This window comes from Tursiops truncatus, chromosome 2, assembly GCF_011762595.2.
Source record: "Tursiops truncatus isolate mTurTru1 chromosome 2, mTurTru1.mat.Y, whole genome shotgun sequence".
Lineage (NCBI taxonomy): Eukaryota > Metazoa > Chordata > Mammalia > Artiodactyla > Delphinidae > Tursiops > Tursiops truncatus.
In genome coordinates this window covers 131,081,162-131,104,590 of record NC_047035.1, presented here as the reverse complement: position 1 = coordinate 131,104,590, position 23,429 = coordinate 131,081,162, and the positions used below count along the sequence as shown (strand labels likewise).

The 23,429-nt window shown below is 39.1% G+C and overlaps 1 protein-coding gene across 10 annotated transcripts in view; it reads left to right on the top strand.

The window, feature by feature from the left end:
• The window catches only part of MCTP2 (multiple C2 and transmembrane domain containing 2), a 252,690-nt gene that overhangs the window by 169,966 nt on the left and 59,295 nt on the right, over positions 1-23,429 (top strand). For 9 of the 10 annotated variants that reach the window (XM_019945844.2, XM_033852092.2, XM_019945842.3 and 6 more), the window contains 2 exons: positions 705-824; positions 11,187-11,231. In XM_019945844.2, coding sequence (XP_019801403.1) covers positions 705-824; positions 11,187-11,231 — 165 coding nt within the window. The remainder of the gene's footprint in view (positions 1-704; positions 825-11,186; positions 11,232-23,429) is intronic. The other variant, XM_019945845.3, reaches the window with a different exon arrangement.

Here is a 23,429-nt window from a genome sequence, read left to right as displayed (position 1 = left end):
ATTTCACATGCCTGACTGCTGGGTTTTTTTGTTTGTTTTTTTTGGCTGCGTTGGGTCTTTGTTGCTGTGTGTGGGCTTTCTCTAGTTGAGGCGAGTGGGGGCTACTCTTTGTTGCGGTGGGCGGGCTTCTCACTGGTGGCTTCTCTTGTCGCGGAGCACGGGCTCTAGGTGCGCGGGCTTCAGTAGTTGCAGCACGCAGGCTCAGTAGTTGTGGCGCGTGGACTCTAGGATGCTCAGGCTTTTGTAGTTGTGGCGCGTGGGCTCAGTAGTTGTGGCTCGCAGACTCTAGAGCACAGGCTCAGTAGTTGTGGTGCATGGGCTTAGTTGTTCCACGGCATGGGGGATCTTCCCAGACCATGGATCGAACCCGTGTTCCCTGCATTGACAGGTGGATTCTTAACCACTGCGCCATCAGGGAAGTCCCCTGACTGCTGTATTTTTTACCAGCTCAGTTTTGTGCTGAACATTATTGAAACAGCCTATTCTCCTTCAAAGGAGCTATAAAATGCATTGGATTTTCTTTTCCTCCCAGGATGATCATAGTTTAAAAATGAACTTTAGAGAAAGTATTAGGACTCTTCATTTTTACTGTTTTGTTCATTGGCAGTTATACAGAATATAATTTAAATGACCAAGCTGTCTGATCTAAAGAGAATATTTGGAGTGTTTAAACCTAGTTCTCTGTTTTCCATTTTTTTAATCAGATCTTATCAAGAGATGTAGACCGAGTGAAAAGACTCACCATGACAGTCTGGAATACAGTACAGTTCCTTACAAGCTGCTTCCGGTGGGAATCCACATTGAGAAGTACAGTAGCATTCGTGGTAAGCTTCCTTTTTTATGTTCAACTTACTTGCTTCTGAGCCCCAAGTCCAAATGCAGATGGGTTTTATTTTACTTACGTGAAGCAGAATGAGGCACATTCAACATAGCTGAAGTTTACACTGGTAAGGAAACTTTAAAAAAAAGGATAGTCATTCATCTTTCTAAAATATATTATGACATAGGAGATTATGTAGGAGGTGTCTTTCCAAGACCATACTTGTCGGATTTACCCTTGGAAATCCCTTAAATTACCCAAATCATACTTATATACTATCTCTTGATAAGGTAAAGAGAGCCAGCGTTCTATGCATTTTTAAATGTTTTTGTGGTGGTTATTATAAACCATTCGTATAGTACCCACAATGTGTTTGTCTCCTTCTGTACTCATGAGGGCCAGTGTTTTCTGAAAAATGGCAGTTGAAAAATCACATAACTAAATGAAGACTAAATCGCTCTAATTTATGTTTTAAGTAAATCATTGGCAAACTTTGGTATAAAAAAAACATTTATTCAGATCAAACCTCTTGAGACGTAACTGATTACTACACATTACAAGTTGACTCAACACCGCAAAGGAGAACCACTGTCTGTGAAATACATTCTTATAATAAGAGTTGGCCTTTCCTTATGAGCATAATAAAATCACGGAATCTCAGAACTGCATGAGATCTTAAAACCACCTAGGTCAACCAGAGAGTCCAAGAATCTTGTAAGGACTCGAAAGTTAGCATAATGTCCTCACTTTACATCTCTGGGCATCCTCCCTCCTCTGTAAAGGCACTTGTCATTGATCAGATTGGTAGCGTCGGGCATGGGAGGAGAAACCAATTTGCTCGACTGCTAATCTTGTGCCTTTTGTATTATGCCATTAACTTCTGCACAGTGCAAAGATCACAGTAGGACCTAATATGATGTGTGAGTGGTTGAGTCATGATCACGGCTCTTTTGTCTTCTGGTTTCTATCATCCATGCTCTCTCTTACCCACCAGGCTTATCCACATTAAAAAAAAAAAAAAAAAAAAAATCAGTCCCAGAGGTCAGTGGGTTGGAGGTCACTTCCACCTTTATTATGCAAGCTGTATACTGGCTCCATAAGAGGCTTTTTCTTAGCCATTTTAGCACTTTGTTTTATCTTTAGTTAATGTTAGTTTTTCATTGGTTCAGGAGGTAGAAGCCCTGTGATGGCTGCGGCCTTGGCGTTTAATATACTTTTTCTTTGTTTTAAAGTTGCTAGAACAATTGGGCTTGATAACAAAATTAAGAAGGATTTTATTAATCCCTATCTGCCTTTGACTTGGCACTGATTTATCCGCTTCCCTTTCTCACATTCTCCTCAGCTGGGGGCTTCGTGTGCTGGGTTCCTCTTCAGCCTCCCTGCCTCTGTTTCCCACCTGAATCCTCTCTACAAACTTTCCAGGGAATGTTCTGTGTGATTCTGGGCAAACGAGGCAAGTCAACATGATTGGTGGCTTCTTCCAGTCAGCACCCCGGCCAGTCCCTTGGAGGAAGAAGGATTTCCTCTTTCTCGAGCTTAGTTTCTGGCACTGAGATTTTTAGAAAAACAGAGATCTGTTGCACTGGATTATGTAGGGGGATGACAGAAATGATTAATGGGCTGTCAGCCTGATCTGAAGAAAGATTACAACAATGAATAGAAATAAGTTGTTTCATAGAGGGGGCTTCTAAACGGGAAGGGAGCCTTGGCATTGGGGCCACTTCTGCATGGCCTGGGACCTGAGTGGACCCTCCTTGCTGACACCGCACCGCACAGCCCTCTGCCAGGGTGGCTGCCAGAGGCAGGCTAGCACATCCTCCTTTAAAATCCCTGAGGCCCAAGGAACGAAAGATAGAGGAGTGCTCTTCTTGCTGGTTTGCCAAAATGTAATTTTGCAAGGGTACCTGAGTTGATGAGACGGTGGGAGGCCCCACTGCAGGTGTGGATGGGGGACACCTGTGCATCCGTTCTTTCTCTCTCTAGGTTGTCCTGAAGGTACTGAAATAAAGACAGCTTCATTCAGATACACTTAGTTTTCTGGTTTCATTTGAAACTCTACTTTTGAATGTTTATCTCACATTTACTTTGACCAGCCATGGTGGATCTCAGAGATACTGCAGATGTAGAGACGTAGGTATCTCCCCTCCCTAAGCTGATGATGTGTAATTTCATTAGAGAATGTTTTTGTTGCTACCATCATGATGGTCACTCCAAAACTGTTTCTGCTCTTAAAGCGAGAACATATAAAGAAAAATACATTCTAGGATAAAATAAAAAATTCATTGTAGCCTCCCTTATTTTCTTTAATAAGATCAGGGGTAGCCAAGCCTTCATATTTTTCAGAAAACATTTTTGCTTTCATGGCTCTTGCTTACAGACTTAACACTAGCTGCTTGTGGAGTGCTGATGGGTGATTCCAGGCCTGTGGGCTGCCACTGGCTGTGCCCCTGACTCTGTAGGACTCTGTTCAGGGTTGTCTTTCTGAAGAATGTTGGATCCTCAGTGACCTGGGCCAGAGAGGGAGGAATGGGGAGACTGTGTTGCTGAAGCCTGGCTTCGCTCCCTCACTCCACTACTGAGAACACTGTATTTGTCTTGGTGGTACAGTACACACTGATGTTCTCCTATGATCTACTGAGGACAGAATGCTGCTCCAGGTCTTTATCCATCCATGTGGTACTTTGTTCATGCTTCGTCCACTTGCCTTGGCATTTCAGGGGCAGAGCAATTTCGTGCTGGTCTGAAGCAAGGTCTTAAGCCAAGAATTTATTAAACAATAGGACTGCATGTGAAGGCCTTTCTCTATTAGAAATTAGGATCAGTGCTCTTTGAGGGTTCACTGCACAGGTGTGAAAAGAACCGTTTTGGCTAAACCCGTCTCCATTGGGGCTTTTCCTTCCCCTAGAGGTACAGCACCACAAGCTAAGGGCAGAAACATAGGAATTTTTCACTTCTGTTTTGTCAGGTAACATGAAATTGCTTTACTAACATCATGTTCATGTTTCTATTTTCAGTTGATACAAAGCAGGAATGTTATAGGATCATGTTTAGTATATTCTGGTTGTTAATCTTAAGACTTTATGAAAGCAAGCCATACATTTTCTAAGGGATCCTGTGGATGTATGTATGAATATACCGTATCTTGTTGAAAGCAGGAGTTAAAGGAAAGCATCCTGTTAAGATCTAGGTCCTGTGGTGTCCGGTCAGAAGCGGATGAACAAACATGAGAAAATTTATCTTGCTAGACTGTCTAAGCATTAACCTCCCCCACCAGAGGATTAATCCCCTCTCCACTTAACGTGGGTGGTGGTTCTCCCAATACTAAGAGAAGAAAGTTATCTTCCATTTCCTGACACCTGCCACGTGACTGTTACTATATACTGTTTAATTCATTGTTATTGTAAGAAATTAAAAGTGGACTATTATTGAAGTATAGTTGATTTACAATGTGTTAGTTTCAGGTGTACAACCAAGTGATTCAGTTATACATATATATATATATATATATGTCTATTCTTTTTCAGATTCTTTTCTATTATAGGTTATTACAAGGTATTGAATATAATTCCCTGTGCTGTACAGTAGGTCACTGAATGTGGACTTGTTTAGAGTAGTCAGATTCCAAATCATACTTCTATAGGCTTAATTTTTTTTAACATCTTTATTGGAGTATAATTGCTTTACGTGGTGTGTTAGTTTCTGCTTTATAACAAAGGGAATCAGCTATACATATACATATGTCCCCATATCTCCTCCCTCTTACGTCTCCCTCCCAACCCTCCATATCCCACCCCTCTAGGTGGTCACAAAGCACCCAGCTGATCTCCCTGTGCTATGTGGCTGCTTCCCACTAGCTATCTATTTTACATTTGGTAGTGTATATATGTCCATGCCACTCTCTCACTTCGTCACAGCTTACCCTTCCCTCTCCCCGTGTCATTACCTCTTTTGAGTCTTTCTCCTTCCTCTAAGTTTTCTAGATTTTTTTTAGTGTGTTTTCCGAGCTTTACTTGCTTTAAGCTAAAGATAATTGTTTTTCACTCAAAAGTTCACATTCTCAGTTTTTCCAATTGAAAGATAAATGAATATAAGATATCAACTTATGGACAGAGGCCTATAACTGAAACATCATGCCTAGAAGAAGCACATCTGTATATTTCCCTATGAATGGATTTGTAAATATACGTGGTATTTTGTATACATGTCCATGGTCATTCCCAGTCACAGGCTTTGAACTCTAGGGATAATTAATGGCTTTTGTTGTTTCAGTGATTACTATGTGTCAGGTACTGTCCTAAAGCATGTTATAAGTGTTAATTCACTTAATTCTCATAACAAGCTGCTGATGTAGATGCCAGGATCAGTATTTCCTTCTTTTTACACATAAGAAAAATAAGCCCATAGAAGTTAAATAAAGCTTAAAGTGTCAGAGCTCATATGCTTTTAAGAGACAGAGCTGAGATTTAAACCCAGACCATCAGGATTTAGAGTCCATGCATGTAAACACTGGGCTACACTGCCTGTCATTGACGCCCAGGATTCAGTGATCACGATCCTTGTATTTAGATAGATATAATGGCTCTAGGGACAACCATATGAGTCATTTCAGATATGTATAATATCTAGATGTTATAAATGGAAGTTAAGCCTATTCCAAGATGCTTTGGGAGAAAGAAGTCCTTATTATATGGGTAAGAATAATTCTCAGACGTAGTCATTATATTCACAAGAGATGGAGTAAAATTAAAGAAGTGAAAGGTAGAAATGTCTCTGGCATCTTTGGGGAACAGCCCAGACCGTGGGAATCTCATGCTTATGACATCCGTGGAATTCAGCTTGATGGTCTGGAAAACCTCAGTGCTTGGTTCTAGGCTAAGCCCTAAATTGAGGTCTGAGTTATCTTTTCCCGCTTTTGGAGGAAGCTCTTAGATGATGTTGAAGGGCTTTCAAGGGGAGAGTGAAGAGTGAAAACAACTAAAGGAAGGAGCCATGGAAGGAATCTGTAGTTTTCAGATCTTCAAGAGTTCCAGGTTGTTCAGAATAAGGGCTAGTAGTGGAGATGAGTAACTATCTACATTAGTAAATTACTACAAAATATCTTAAAACAGTGGCTTTCAGAGAAATTGGCTCATATTTCTACTGTGGGAAGGGTGCTCTATTGTATGATATATTCCCATGTCTAGTGCAAATACGTTATTTGATGATAGTTAAGAGGAATTGAGTTTGTTTTCAAAAGATAATTTTGCATTGTGGTATTTGTATTGTAGAAGCAATCATCTGTATGAGTCTTTTTGATTTGTTTTTCTCTTGGGTAATTGTACTTTATATACAAGCCCCAAATATTGTCTATAAAAAGACCTAAGGTTATATTATGGCATAAATTTTTTCATATGGCAGGAAACATTTACTTGACAGTTGGCATCATCAGAAAATTATTTTAATAGCAAAGGTCTCCCAATGCTGCCAAAAAGGATTGCATTTATGTAGTTTGGTTTTCCACCACTCTTTAAGGCCCTCGCCTCTTGCGTTGAGGGAGAGGAGTCTATGGGGGCATTGATGGATTCCTTATTTATTAAAATTTTACTGGGACCTTTGATGTTAAAAAGCAATCTAAGTCTACCATATATCAATGGGTATTTTCATAAAGCTATGCTTTTAACATCTGTGACTTTTTTTCCTGCATTTTTGGATTGTAAGAAAATGAAGAATTAATTCTTCAGAGTTGACAGGGCCTGCAATATGATACATAATTTAAAGCGTCAATCAACTGTCCCGCTCCCCAATAGGGTTAAAATACAATTCTCCGCTTTCTTAGTGATAGCCCCTATTTAACATATATAGAATTCTTAGCTTTTAGGGATCCTAGAATTTTGAGAAGTGTGAAATGATTTCACATTGAACTTAAAAACAATAACAACTGTAACAGAACGAACCCTTCCATCACACACATATGTGCGTACACACACTCACACACAAAACACTGAGAAGCAGAGGGCATTTGGGAAGCAAAAAGTTTCGCTGCTGAAAGTTTCCTAAGAAAGATTTGATAAAAATTTCATGAGACGTTGTGGAGTGTCCCTGTTTATAATCCCTTCTGTGGCCCACAGGACATTCAGATTGAACTTACTTTGGTACAGATGACAATTACACTGGACGTTTTGTTTTCAGATTGGACGATTTAAATAGTGCTGGTCAGTTGTCTTTTTGATGCTTTAGATATTTATGTGTTAACTGGGTCTAAAAAATTTTTCTTTTTTTTAAAAAAAATTCTATCACCAGTTTATTCACAACTAGATGCACTGCATTTGATTCAACTTCTGGTGGCTGTTTCCACATCCACCAGAAGTCACAATCGGATGTGCACAGCAGGCATCACTGCCTGTTTGGTGGGTGTTTGTGCGGTTGCTGCTTAAAGATTAACAGTTAAACTGAAAAAAAATCCACAGTTACAGTCACCATTTTGTCTGGAGAAAATTTTTTAGGCATCTTAAATGTTACGTATATATACTTACATGCAAAAATGTATAAATATATTACATTAAAGGCTTAAAATATTTGCCAGTTTATTATTTGTTTTATTTAACATTTGTACAATGATTTCCAAAATCTTCCTTTTCGCAGTGGACTACCTAACATACTTTTAAAAATACCTTAAAGTTCTTTTTCAGTATTTTTTTCCATAAGAACAATCCATTATTGCACATTGTGATTGTAATTTTTTACAACATAATTGCACCTTCTATTGACAACTTCTCAGGCATTAACTAATTATGCCATTTAATAAAATTACAGTAATTGCATTAAAAGATTATCTATTGAAAATTTAAAAGGACACTCTTAGCTATTTTAGTATATTTCATGTTTATATTTTCAACTTGATAATTGAATTGCATTTCCAGGCAGAATCCTAGCTATACTGAATGAAATCAGCTGGTATTTTGGAGCATGCCAATTTTGAATAGTAAGCATTAGATCTTCATGTTTTAAAATCCCAGAATAGCATATGTTGTCAGTCTTCGCACGGCCCTGCTGGGTAATAAGTGAATGGTTCTGATAGGTCCAGGCCCTGTATGGAGACTCTCTGTCTCTACCTGCTGCCTTTCCTAAGCTTTCTATTGAGATGTACTTGCAAGTACACATTTTTTGCCTTCTGTGAATTTTCTGGTTAGGAGCCATTGTCCTTTACAGATTCCAGAGAACTCAGTCTAGTTCTCTCTGCTGTCCAGAGATACCCTACTGTTAATTTGAACTTGATCCTGAATTTAGGAGCTTAAATCTTAGATGAAGAAAAGACTTCAGTGATCATGTTCCTCCTTGACCAAACCAGTGCTTCACTGCCTCCTTCAAGCTTGCCCCTCTTCCTCCCTCCGTCCCTCCCTTTCCACAATCATTGTTTGTCCAGTGTCTCATACACTGCTAGATATTGAGATACAGAGATGAAATGATCATAGTAAGTCATCCGACCATCTGTCGTCCTCCCCTCTTTTCTTCTCTTCCCCCCTTCATCTCTCCCTCTCTCTCCCTTCTCACCCCATCCGCCAGCCTCCCGGCCTCTCCCCAGTATCCCTCTCCACCTCCTTTGCTGCACCCTTTCTTTCTCTCCCCCAGCTTCCCTCCACTGTCCTCCTCTTATATTTGAAACCAAAGCAGTACACTTTTACTTAATAAAGCACACCATAAGAAAAATTAAGTTTGCCCTTTGGAGAGCAAATTAAATAATAAGCATGGAACTATTTTAAACATATAAAGTGAGCTACAAATGTGGGTAGGAATTATTAGCTGATATAACTATTGGGAGGTTAGGGTGTTGCTCTCCTAACTCAGAGAAAAGCTTCGCCGAAGTGGGTACAGGTACACACACAAACACACACACACAGTTGCTGAAAGCTTCACTGAAGTGGGTACAGGTACCCATACAGACACACACACACAGAGTTGCTGTTTCATTGCAAAGGATGTGGAGGACCTGTTCGAGAATGGGGTAGAAATGCAGACAATTGTATTCTGTGTCATGTAATTAATGTACAAGGGTCAACTATCTCTAGGGCTGATTAATGTGCATGGAACCACCAAATTCCAAATTATGTGATTCTGCCTTTAAGGCTGTGATAGTACTTTTCATGTTTGACCTAATAAATTAAGTTCTTTATATCAAAATAGGAGGGATTTTATTTTAATATTTCAGGTTAATGTCATATGCTAAAAAAATCATTCAGTGTAACGTAGCCGTATGATTGAAGGATTATGTTAAGACACTGTGAGCTACAGATTGAATGACAGAGACCAGTCTTTTATCTGTGTGTACATCCTTACCGCTTATGATGGTGCTGAGTACATTGCAGATATCTCATCAATGCTTCTTAGAAGAATACTGGAACTCATGCAGACCATCTATTACCAGATACTGTTTGTTTGTATTCCAACTACTCCTCTGACCGTAGCAATCTATGACCCCACCAGAGGGTAAAATTCAAAGACAGCTGAACAACTTAATCATAATCTTTTCTGATGTGCATTTTCCCACCTTTTTCTCGACCCTGCCCATGGTGGCGGGGGTGGGGTGGGGTGGTGATGGTGCTAATTGGCAGCAAAATGTCCAAAAGACAGTCAACAGTAAGCAGACTTGGAGGAGAGGGGTTGGCAAATCTCTAACCCAGATCAACAGCCCTTGAATCTGGAGGGATTTATTTTTGATTCTTACAGAGCTGAGTGCTTTCCCCCCCACTCCATCTGTTGCTATATATGACACCTGGATGTGCAAACATTTTGTCTGATGCAAAAATGGAAAAGAAGATTTAGAAATAAAAGAGAGAGGGTTGGAAGGGAGGAATAGAGTGCTGGTATGTCTGAAAACAGTCAGGACCCATTTCCTGCTTCAGTTTTGATCTGTTGAAGAACCATGCTCAGCACTTACATTTCGGGCTAATTTGATATTGCCTTTTTGGTGGTCCGAGCTTTGTCATTTGTTTGGAAGCTGTCATCTTTATTAGTCTCTCTGGCTGATCTTTGGGGCTCCCCATCAGGTGGCGCGTGCTCTCCGTTGTCTGACTGGGCTTGGCAAGCCGCTGGCCCTTTTATTGCTGTGTGATGCGGGCATGCTTGCCGGACAGCCTGTAATTAGACCCACCACAGATGACAGTTACAAGAGAGCCTGGTAATCATTCTAGCTGCCTGATCTGATGTTTATGGAGAGAAACCTTCTTTGTGGTCTGGTTAGGGTTTACTATACTGTGTCTTACTTTTGCCATTTGATTTATAATTCAGGAAGTTGTGTTTTGCTACCTCTCTGCCGAGCTTGGAGTTGTATCATTGGTTTTTGAAATAACAGCGCTAATTTGGAGGGGGTAGTTTTCATTGGACTGATACTGTAGCTCCCAATTTTATTTAAAAAGATAGGAAGACAATTAAATCAAACAGCCAGTTCATTATGTCATCATTTAAACGATGTTCCTGTACAGTGTTTACAGACTGTTTTAGTCTCCCTGGGATTTTCTTATAACCCAAATCCATGTTTTTTAGCCCTTTAAAATGACTTTTCTATATCTGGCCTAGCTTTAAAATTTTTTTTTGTTTCCACTCGTTGCCAGGGATACTTCACTTTGTCAGGGAAAAATAAAAAGAAAGAAATATACTTATTAGCTCAATTGGTGTTGAGACCTCCATGGCTACGATTTTAAGTCTGGAAAAGCATGGAGCTATAGAATGTTAAGTCAGAGGGTCTTTACGTTCATTCATGGGGGAAGAAACTGAAGGCTTCGGGAAAGTGATTTTTCTCCTGGCCTGTTAGAACAGAGGATTTTCAGTCCTTATACCATTTTTACAGTGTGTGGCTTTTGTGGTCATAAATTTTGCAATTATGGTTTTAGTTCATGAGTATGAGCTGTATTTAAACAGTGTCCACAGATTGGGTTATTAAAAAATTTTTTTAAAACATACTTTTCTGCAAGTCTTACATTTGGAAAATATTTTATAAGTCTGGAGAGCTGCTACTCAGAGGGGTAATATGCCCTGGAGGAACAAATATCTGTAATATCTGCTACTTCATGTGGGCTTTTCTTACAGCAGATGAATCTTCCTCATTAAGACTTGAGGGGTAGTGCTGCTGCCGCTAAAGATGATGACGTGAGGATGATGATGATAATCTGCTTGCATGTTCTGGGTGTTTAAGTTTTGACTTCTGCTGTTCAACTTGTTCTTACTTTATTGGGCTACAATAACACTTTTAGTGAAATACTGTCTCAAATTTTATCTTTTGTTTAAAGAGCAACAGAATACTAAGCATGAATTTGCCAATAGCAACATTTCTTCTGCTCTGGTATAAGCCAGGTACATGCAATTATAAACTTTATTGTCAATTATTCCGTAGCAAAAGTGGCTTTCCTTGGAAACCGTTGAAGTCCTCACATTTCTGGTAAGGAAATTTCTATAGGCTAATTTGTGCTCCAGATTCTACTTTGCAAAATAGGAAAATGTGATGTGTGTTTAGCTGTTAAAAAATTAGCCACCTGTGGCCTCAGTCGCCTATACCTCTTTCCATACATTTTATTTTGCATTTCATGATTTTTAGGCTTTTAGTAATGTACACATTCCAAGAGAAAAATAATTGATTTCCAGGAAATTCTGTGCATGTGCATACACACACGCACGAACATATACAAGGGGGAGGGGGGCAGAGGAGGAGGAAGAGGAGAGAAAGGAAAAGGGAAAAGAGAAGGGATAGGGCTTCCCTGGTGGCGCAGTGGTTGAGAGTCCGCCTGCCGATGCAGGGGACACAGGTTCGTGCCGCGGAGCGGCTGGGCCCGTGAGCCATGGCTGCTGAGCCTGCGCATCCGGAGCCTGTGCTCCGCAACGGCAGAGGCCACAGCAGTGAGAGGCCCGCGTACCGCAGAAAAAAAAAAAAAAGAGAAGGGATAGCAAATAGCCTTTCCATTGCTGGAGTTTACTTAAAGACAGTCCTGCAGGTGGCGATAGAATCTCATAAATGATAAAAATCCCAAAGTAAGTTTCTGTGCACTGTTTCTTGGGGATTTTAATTTCAGTAATTTATTTTTAATTTGATACAGTCATCTACAAGCCGAAATCATTACATTAGAAAAAATTCAAATTTCCATGTTGTGTAATCTCTGTTTTTATAAAAATTTTCTCAGATATTTTATGGCGTTTTCATCTTTATGCACAAGAGATGAGATCTAGGTTATTGCCGAGCTGGTCCAGATTTTATATGACAAATAACCATTTTAAGCCTGTTCTTTTAATTTTTATTTTACTTTTTTTGACATATAGCTAAAATTTGATGCCTGTGCCATTAGTTAGGTCCATAAAATCTTTTGCTATTGAGTATTAAGTTGTATAAGGGTAGTGCTGTGTGGGTGTATGTGTGTCAGTGTTTGCTTGTGTATCAGAGTATCAAATCAGTTGCTTCCAGAGGACATTTCCTTCCTTAGCTAATTGTTGAAGGTTAGTTTTAATCTGAGAGGAATCACAAATTCTTTGAAAGCTATTTATTTTACCCAACAATAAAAAGGCAACATAAAGAGTTTGTTTGAAAACACTAGAAATTACATAGTGGATGTGATAACACTTTTTCAATTATTTTATTTTAGATATTAGGCTTTCTTCAAGCAAAGTTAAAACATTCAGTAGATCTTTCTTTCCTGCTAGTTGAGGTTCAAAAGTTCTTAAATTGCTTATTGTGAATGTATGTTTTCACTTGCCATTTTTTCTTAAGTTTGTGTTCAAAGATGCAAACTCTAAAGTGATTTGCTTAAACATAAAGCTAATTTTCAGCTCTCGTCTTTTCATGTAGCCTCATTTAAAAAACCTTTGCAGTGCACATTTTCAAGGGGAACTGCCTTGATTCTAGCAAATGTAATTATTTTGGTTTAAATGCTTTAGGCTTTAGATGTTGAGTGTCATCAACAGACAACTGTGATGGTCTTGAGCAAATTACGTGAAATTCAGTCTTTGTCTCCTGAACATTTCACTAAGTCTTATGGTGAAGTTCAAAACCAATAAGGTCTTGTATACTGTACCGTCGAATACAGAATTTCTTATAATAGAAGAGGGGGAAAAAGAGAAAAGAAAAGAAACCTTCTAGCCTTCTAATATTCTGTTTCAATTGCTATTCCAATTACTCATGAGGGGGAAGAGTGGAAAGCAAGTCAGACCCTCGGAAAACCTGTTTTGCTGCCTTCACATAAAGGATATTCAATTCTGTGCTCTGTTAGCAACTGACCAAAATCTAATCCATTAAAAAATATATCGTGGTAAGCAGTTCTTGAAAATGTTTATAATGAATGGTAAAAGCCAAGCCTCCACTGTGAGATTAGCAGTTGGAACAGGATGTGTTCATCAGGAAATAGGTTATTGCCTTACCAGTGTGTCCTGCTGCGTAACCTGCAGGATAGATGAAGATTTAAAAGCTTGCAGTGCAAGGAGTTTATTTGATTTCCCCCCTTTGCCTTCTTTTGCATATCACAGTGTTGTTTATCACCCATGGTGCTTTTTATCAACAAATCTATTCCAAAGTTCATTTTATAGACAAAAAGCATCCATTGTTTTGGAGGTCACCTCCCCCCTCCACGCCCCACCCCTGCCACACACACTGGATGCTCATCAGTGACCTATTCAGATTAATGTAACTAATTCACTTTTACAGAGCGAAGTCTGTAGCTTTAAAAAATAATAAGAGAATGGTGAAAGATGATTTTCCAGAAGTCTGGACTCACCCTCACCCCCCATCTTAAACATACATGAAATAGTGGATACAGGAAATACCGAATACCGTGGATTCTGGTGATTTTCCTGCTTTTTGCTTGATTGCCGTCCAGTGTTGGAGCCAGTGGACAGTAGTGCTAATGAATAATGCCTTCTACATGGACGATACCTATAGTCACACACACGCAGTGACTAAGAGATCAAATACACTGGCTAAAAAGCCTTAGGGAAGCATTATGTGTCTGAGGTCTGATCTATTGTCTGGGAGGTCAGATGAGTGTTAATGCACTCTGCAAAGATTACACTCCCTCTCTAATTGCTCCGACACTTCCTTAAAGGATTTAAACAGTCAGGAAAGGTGATGCTCCTTGTCAATTTTTGTCTTCTGCCTGCAGTTGAAGTTTATCTGTCTTTCCACTGAGACCACTAGATCAAGTAGCCTCGCCAGTGTCAAAGGCATAAACTCTGAATTAATAGTGAAAGCAAGGAGAGATGTTATTTACAGCTCCATTATGACTTGCTCTTTAAATGCTTTGCATTCCATCTCTGGTGTTTACATTGTGAAAACAACAGCGTATCCACGTTCAAAAAGGGGGGCTGAAAGAAATCCAAGGCTTCACTTTGACTTTTGATTAGGTTTGTTTTCATAATCTTTTCTCAATGACATAAGGGCCAGTGTGGCATTTTGCATTGAAGTTATTTCCGTTAAAGAAGTAAAGAATAGTAGACTTTAGCATTTCCTCTGTGCTGCTTCCCCCACCAATACACACACACACACACACACACACACACACACACACACACACACACTCCATTCTGAAATGTTTATCCTAAAGTAGGCATGTACAAGACTGACCCACACGTAGGACCTGATAACTTTGTCCAGACCATCATTATAAATTTCATACGTTGTGCAAACACATTTTTAAAAACCTCTCCTCTCCGCATTAAAGAATGCTTACTCATTCCTCTGTGGTGTCTGGAAGCTGAGATATAATTTTATCAGACTCTGTATCTCTTACATTGCTTTGATTTTAACTTAGTATTTTCTAAATGACACTGAAAAGCTTGAAGGAAGCTTTTACCAATTCTTCCATGATGGGAGTTTAGGAAATCCCGGGAATCTGTATGTTGCAGATACGATATTGCATTCCTTAAATTCATAGTCTGCCTTTCTGTAGGAGTAGGGAGGGCAAGCTTGCATTTCACCCTGAGCATATTCCGCCCACCATGTGCAGTTGCATCATTGAGAGGTAAGAATTCCTCTTAGATCGGTTCAAATTGCTAATATATGTGGCCTAGAGCCTGCAATATATTTATGTAGCTTCCAAAAGAGACTTGGGAGGATTCCCTGTAATTCAAGATGGTAGTCTGAATGATGGGTGTAGATGGATTTTTTTTTTTTTTTTTTAAGAAATCCTTGTTTGTCCCACGGGATTTTCACACTTTTCAGCTGACGGCACTGTATTTTACTCATATTGTGTAAAGCTGTCAGTGTATGCGTTATGTGTGTCTCCTGAAGACTGAGCAGACGACGAGAACTATTGCTAGAGGGGGAAAAACACATTGGAATCAACATCTTCAGGGGAGAATTTCTCCAGTGTCTCTCGTTCCTGCTCCTATGTAGACTGTCCCTCGCACTTCGTCTTATTGTATGTTCCCTTGCACTGTTGGTAGATTACACTGAATGTTTCATCTGTATATAAAAATTAAAAATTCAAACAAAAATCTGGCCCACATGAAGAACAGGCCCCTTGGGCATATGGTTCATTATGCATATTCGTTTAATTACTAAAACACTTGGGATGGCTTTCCTGCCCTTGCTTTCAACTGGCAAAGTTGGATCTCTTCTACTGCACAGAAAATGTAGCACAGGATTCTGTTCTGAAGGATAAAAAAAGAAAAGGGGGGAAAAAAGAGCCTTTGAAGAAGGAATTCACCAAAAGGAGGTATGATTCTCAGTATGAAACCAATAGAAGTCAGAATCTCTCTCTTTTTCTCTCCTGTTTTCGTCTCTTTCTCCCTCTGATTTCTACCACTGCCCCTGAAGGCTAGTTTTACTGTGGTTCGTTTATATGAATGCAAGCAGGGCAGGAATGTGAGACTAAGGGTTTGGGTTTCAAGTACATTCCCTCCGAGCAACTCAAGTCTCACGATGAAGCTGTCTAAGTTTTATTGGTTAGAAAGGCCGTGCTATGAAAGTGTGACTTTAATTGATTTTTCAGGGCAAACAGGTGGTGATGGTTTAGACATGCCCTAGTCTCAGTGCCACTCCTAATTCGGAGCAGCACATATAATAGCTTTATTAAAATAAACAGCCCCCTGGCTTTGCTTTTACCTGAACATCTGCCTCTTGGATTTTAAAGGGCCTTTTAAAATATTTTCATTCTGTGCTTAAATGAATCTGATCCTAAAAAAGCTGAGGAAGACTTTATTTTCTATTCGTGTCATCAAACTTATTATTTTTTGTTTGAAAAGAAAAACATTAAAATTCACACAGCATCTTTAAATTGGATCATTGTTGTTTCAGGAATTTTGGTGGTTGTTTTGGGAACATTTACTTACATGATGCAACAGATTTTAAACATAACAGGCCAAAAATTGAATTCGTACTTGCTGGGTTTTGATTTGAACTATTATTTTGGTGAGCAGAAGATTGTTTGAATGTCAATGGTGTGTGTGTGTGTGTGTGTGTGTGTGTGTGTGTGTGTGTGTGTGTGTGTGTGTGTGTATGTGTGTATGTATGTGTGCACATACGTGCTTAAAGACCATATTTTGTGTTCCTTCCCGGTTTATAGTGATGTCTCAGCTTTGTCGGAAAGCTGCTTGGATTCCTCATCAAAATAAACTCAGGACTCCTAAGAGCATTTTTAAAGGAAAGGAAGATCCAAACTTGGCATCAGTTTTGTTTTTAGTGGCAAGGATGTGTGGCTCTGATACAAGCACAGTTTTCTTTTTGATTAAGCAAATAGGTAGTCTATCCGAGTAATGGGAGACCATCCAAGACATTCTTGATCCAATTCCTAAGGGAATTGTTCTTTGCTATAAAGAGCATTGCTCACTAACCCCTGTGGGAGAGTTCTCGAATTAAGGCACCTTAGTCTATTTTAAGCACACTGAACATGTAAAGAGCTACTGCAGGCTTAATGTGAACATATTGCAACCCTGCTTCTTTGAGTGCCAGAAATAAAGCTGTAAGTGGAGGAACTTAATACAGTGAACTGCTTTATTCCATCACTGTGCTAATGCTAATTAGATACACTTGCTTTATTACCCAGAGCGTTTTTCCTGTATTCATTCTGATCCAATCTTTCTGTGAATATGAAGGAATAAGTCTTAAGTGTTCAGTTGAAGTTTTTAGTCAGAATTGCAGCCTGATGTTCATGTGACCAAAGTCACATGAACATCCTTTAATCAGAGCAGATAATTTGCTGATGACTTTGAAAGGTGTATTTACCAAAATCAGACTCTCCACTGCTCAATTGCTAGCTTCGGCAAAAACGCGTAATGAGAAATTTACTGTCTGGTTCTAGACCTGGAATGATGATCATTCTGGGTGAAAAAGCCAATAGTTGCAGCACATTACATGTTTTCTTTGTCTCATTTAGTTTAGTGCTTTTCTACTTTTTAAAGTAGCTGTTCTGCCTCTATGAGTGGTATGAGGATTTTTATTGGGCTACAGGTGATTGACTTGTTCCCATTTATTTAGAATCATCAAGAAATATAAAGTGTAGAGTGGCCGGTAGCATGATACAAACCTTAACATGATGGGATTTTAATAAATACTTTATATTTAAAAGAGGGAAAAGATGATGATGTATTTAGAAAGGAATGCATGCATAAATACAAGTTAGATTCATTTTTTTTCTGTTTTTAAAAAAATCCCATTATACAGTCAAAAGGGGAAAATAAATGTCAACAAAACCTCTGTCTAGAAAAATACAGTCTAAAAGTCTCCAATTTATATTTAATATTAGTATTTTATGGACTTTTTATGTATAGACTTCCTCTAAAATCAGAATGGAATAAGCTACATTCTTCTAGAAGTGTTCAGTTTAGTGTTATTGTGACATTGGCAGTTTGAAAATTACAAACAGTTACAGAGGATAATAAAAGTAGGGAACACATAATCCAGGTATCTTTCTGCAAAAGTATTGGGAATAAACTACCAGTTGTGATCATTCTCACACAAACCTAGAACTAATTGATGAACTAACTCTAAGAGAAGGCAAGACACCTAGTTTGATTTAACTCGCAATGAAGTGACCAGATCATTCCATGTCTTGTAGAAATAGTCAAAGACAATGCCAAATAAACACCAAAAGTGGTATATTCTGACACCCAAGAAAATAGGCGGTTAATCAATGTTGATTTGGTAAACTTTCTATGTATGTTGCTCGAGCATGATGTCGAGGCACAAAGGTTTTGTTAGAGGATGGGAGAAAAGTGAGGGTCAGAGCAGGAAAGGACTTTACAGTTCTGGACCCAATCTGAGTTGAGGTTTGCCAAAGTCATTCTTCCTTGATTGGTGCTGTTTTCTCCTTACCTCCTTCTAGGTGGAGGCTGGACTGGGAAGGACTGGGAAAAACAATTTCTTGCCTAGACCCAGTGGTTCCTTCCAAAGGTGTAAAATTGGTTTTCTGGTCAGTCTAGATAACCTTTCATAATTTCCCTAGATGTGTTCACCTTTTTTACATTATACTACTTTATTAGTTTTCTATTGCTATTGTAACAAGTTACCATACACATGAGTGGCTTAAGACAACACAAATTTATTATCTTCCTGTTCTGGAGGTCAGGAGTCTACCACAGGTCTCACTGCACTAAAATCAAGGTGTTGGAAAGGCTGTGTTCCATTCTGGGGAGAATATGTTCCCTTTCCTTTTCCAGCTTCTAGAGGCTGCCCACATTCCTTGGCTCATGGCCCCTTCCTGCATCATATCCAGCAAGGGCACAAGGTTCAATCCTCACATGGCATCACTCTGACCTTGCTTCTGCCCTCACATCTTTTCCGGAATTTCTTTTTCTGCCCCCATCTTCCACTTTTAAAGACCCTTTGATTACATTAGACTCAACCAGATAATCCATGATGATCTTCCTTTGTTAAAGTCAGATGATCAGCAACCTTAACTCCATCAGTAGTCTTAATTCCTCTTTGCAGTGTAACATATTCACAAGGTCCGGGGAATAGGACGTGGATATCTTTGGGGTACTATTATTCTGCCTACCACAACCATGCCTATCTTCTATTTATGTTGCTTTCTGATGGATAAGGATTTCTGAAGCAAGAGCTGGTTCCTTGCATAGAAATTAATTTAGCATACATTTGGGGGGAGGGGGGAAGAGTTTATATATTATGGACATTTAAACCTGAGAATGGCTGAGAGGGCTGCAATTACAAATATACAGAAGTCACATGTTAGTAGTAACTTGAGAGACTGTTGGTATTTGGCTTGCTCTATCTGCTTCCCTGTGCTCATAGTGTATGCCTGGAGGGTCAGACATCTAGGAGGAAGCTATGTTCCTCTCCACACAGCAGATCTTGAGTATCAGAACCCCATCGGGGAGAGGAATGGATGGGCTAGTTCTAGAGGGCAACCAAAAGGGGTAAAGGGACGAGGAGCGACTTGAAAGTTTGTCCAGGACTCAGATGTAGTTCCTGGTAAGTGGCTGAATGTTACTGGGCATAAGATCCATGGCATTTCCCCACTTGATTCCCTGCAGTTAACCAAAACACAAGCCATGTTTAAAGAACCAACAAAAGCCTATATTCTCTGTAAAACACCCCTCAGCATCCCAGAGAAAAGTGATTTTGCCCTTTTTCCTGGGCTATTGCTGTTTCTTTCTAAAATTTTTCTCAGTTTCTCATTTCCTTACCCCATTCCCATAATTAAGGGTAATTTGCTATTAGAATTATCTAGTTAAATATCTGATCCTGTTATTTTTATTCTCTTAAAAAATCCATTAAAGACTTCTCATTTAGTTTACGATCACATCTTCAACTTACTACCATGACATACAGGTCTTTCCACGAACTGGTCTATTGTTTTCCTTCTCAACGCCTTATTCCCTGTGTCTCTAGGAAAGTTCTATCATCACAAACAAGCTCATTCTTATTGCCCCTTAATGTTCACACACCCCCAACTCTAGTCCTAGCAACCACTTATCTGTCTTCATCACCATCATTTTGTCACTTCACGAATGTCATATAGAAGGAATCTTATATTATGTAACCTTTTGAAATGCACTTTTTTTTTTTTTTCACTCAGCGTAATGGCTTTCAGATCCATCCAAGTTGCTTGCATCAATAGTTCACTCCTGTCATGAATTTTTGAAAAATCAGAATACTGGGTAACATCAGACCTAATCTCACATGATGATGGTCAGCTAAAGTTGAGTAGGGGGTGGACCCCTTGGAGAAGGTTTACAATCTGAGCACACCCTGGTCCCCAACACTCCCTATGGTCTTACACCCGGGCTTCCTGTACTTTATATTTCACCCTGACCCCTGTGGGCATCTGGATCTGTAACCCCTGACAGTAGCTACCATTTCTGAAACTGATGTAAAATAAGCAGTGTTTCACACATTAATATATCTGATATGGGAAAACAAATTGTATCCCCCTTCTCAGATAAGATGGGGAAACAAAAGTATCAAGTAGTAAGTTTTGACAGAGTTAAAAAAAAAATCTGCATGTCCTATTATGTTTATGTAGTGTCTACAAATGTATTAGACCACAGATTTTTTTTTTTTTTTTAAACACTGTTGACTACAAAGGAATTTGCACAGGTGTGGGGGAGAGGTGTCAGGGGTCATGGGGGTGGGACTTTTAGGAAGAATGCTGCTACTCGTTTATTCCCAAGGCCGATAATAGAGAAAGTGAGAAAAGCACACTGACAGCTGCTGCTCAGGACCTCGGCATCACCCCCCATTTTTGTACCCATCATAGTTTTGATGTGTGAGTGTGTGTGTGTTGTTTGGTTGGTGTCTTTCCTCCTTTTCTTCTTTATCACCCATCCTGGCCTTCCTCACTTTCAAAATCAGCTCTTTGTCCTTCATAGCAGCTGTAAAACAATAGAAGTGGCTGCTTGGGAGCGCTTAATTCCAAGCCTTTGGAAGGCATTCCTAGGTCAGTGCAAAATCATAGCCATTATTTCCTGTGGTATGTTACCTGCCATAAAAGTTTTATTATAAAATATATTGTATATGCAAGGGAGTTGATAAAACCATGCACATACGTGTACATTTTAAAGAATAAGAATCACTTGTTTACTTCCACTCAACTTAGGCAATGAAAATTCCCATTATTTTATTTTTATTTATTTATTTTTAAACATCTTTATTGGAGTGTAGTTGCTTTACAATATTGTTTTGGTTTCTGCTGTATAACAAGGTGAATCATCTATATGTATACATATATCCCCATATCCCCTCCCTCTTGCGTCTCCCTCCCTCCCACCCTCCCTATCCCACCCCTCTAGGTGGTCATAAAGCACTGAGCTGACCTCCCTGTGCTGTGCAGCTGCTTCTGACTAGCTATCTGTTTTACATTTGGTAGTGTATATATGTCCATGCCACTCTCTCACTTTGTCCTAGCTTACCCTTCCCCCTCCCCATGTTCTCAAGTCCATTCTCTATGTCTGAGTCTTTATTCCTGTCTTGCCCGTGGGTTCCTCAGAACCACTTGTTTTGTTTATATTCCATAAATATGTGTTAGCATATGGTATTTGTTTTCCTCTTTCTGACTTACTTCACTCTGTATGACAGATTCTAGGTCCATCCACCTCACTACAAATAGCTCATTTCATTTCCTTTTACGGCTGAAAAATAGTCCATTGCATATATGTGCTGCATCTTCTTTATCCATTCATCTGTCAATGGACATTTAGGTTGGTTTCATGTCCTGACTATTGTAAATAGTGCTGCAAAGAACATTGTGGTCCATGTCTCTTTCTGAACTATGGTTTTCTCAGGGTATATGCCCCGTAGTGACATTGCTGCGTGATATGGTGGTTCTATTTGTAGTTTTTAAAGGAACCTCCATACTGTTCTCCATAGTGAGAGTATCAATTTATATTCCTACCAACAGTGCAAGAGGGTTCCCTTTTGTCAACACCCTCCCCAGCATTTATTGTTTGTAGATTTTTTTATGATGGCCATTCTGACTGGTGTGAGGTGATACCTCATTGTAATTTTGATTTGCATTTCTGTAATGATTAGTGATATTGAGCATCCTTTCATGTGTTTGTTGGCAATCTGTATATCTTCTTTGGAGAAATGTCTATTTAGGTCTTCTGCCCATTTTTGGATTGGGTTGTTTGTTTTTTTGATATTGAGCTGCATGAGCTGCTTGTATATTTTGGAGATTAATCCTCTGTCATTTGCTTCGTTTGCAAATATTTTCTCCCATTCTGAGGGTTCTCTTTCTGTTTTGTTTATGGTTTCCTTTGCTGTGCAAAAGCTTTTAAGTTTCATTATGTCTCATTTGTTTATTTTTGCTTTTATTTCCATTTCTGTATGTGGTGGGTCAAAAAGGATCCTGCTGTCATTTATGTCATAGAGTGTTCTTCCTCTGTTTTCCTCTAAGAATTTTATAATGTCTTGCCTTACATTTAGGTCTTTAATGCATTGAGTTTATTTCTGTGTATGGTGTTAGGAAGTGTTCTAGTTTCATTCTTTTACATGTAGCTGTCCAGTTTTCCCAGCACCACCTATTGAAGAGGTTGTCTTTTCTCCATTGTATATTTTTGCCTTCTTTATCAAAGATAAGGTAACCATATGTGCGTGGGTTTATCTCTGGGCTTTCTATCCTGTTCCATTGATCTATATTTCTGTTTTTGTGCCAGTACCATACTGTCTTGATTACTGTAGCTTTGTAGTACAGTCTGAAGTCCAGGAACCTGATTCCTCCAGCTCCATTTTTCTTTCTCAAGATTGCTTTGGCTATTCAAGGTCTATTGTGTTTCCATACAAATTGTGAAATTTTTTGTTCCAGTTCTGTGGAAAATGCCAGTGGTAGTTTGATAGGGATTGCATTGAATCTGTAGATTGCTTTGGGTAGTAGAGTCATTTTTACAATGTTGATTCTTCCAATCCAAGAACATGGTATATCTCTCCATCTGTCTGTATCATCTGTAATTTCTATCATCAGTGTCTTATAGTTTTCTGCATACAGGTCTTTTGTCTTCTTATGTAGGTTTCTCCCTAGGTACTTTATTCTTTTTGTTGCAGTGGTAAATGGGAGTGTTACATTAATTTCTCTTTGAGATTTTTTTGTTGATAGTGCATAGGCATGTAAGAGATTTAAGAGCATTAATGTTGTATCCTGCTACTTTACCAAATTCATTGATTAGCTCTAGTAGTTTTCCGGTAGCATCTTTAGGATTCTCTGTGTATAGTATCATGTCATCTGCAAACACTGACAGCTTTACTTCTTCTTTTCCGATTTGTATTCCTTTTATTTCTTTTTCTTCTCTGATTGCTGTGGCTAAAACTTCCAAAACTATGTTGAATAAGAGTGGTGAGAGTGGGCAACCTTGTCTTGTTCCTGATCTTAGTGGGAATGTTTTCAGTTTTTCACCATTGAGGATGATGTTGGCTGTGGGTTTGTCATATATGGCCTTTATTATGTTGAAGAAAGTTCCCTCTAGGCCTACTTTCTGCAGGGTTTTTATCATAAATGGGTGTTGAATTTTGTCGAAAGCTTTCTCCGCATCTATTGAGATGATCATATGGTTTTTCTCCTTCAATTTGTTAATATGGTGTATCACGTTGATTGATACTGAAGAATCCTTGCATTCCTGAAATAAACCCCACTTGATCATGGTGTATGATCCTTTTAATGTGCTGTTGGATTCTGTTTGCTAGTATTTTGTTGAGTATTTTTGCATC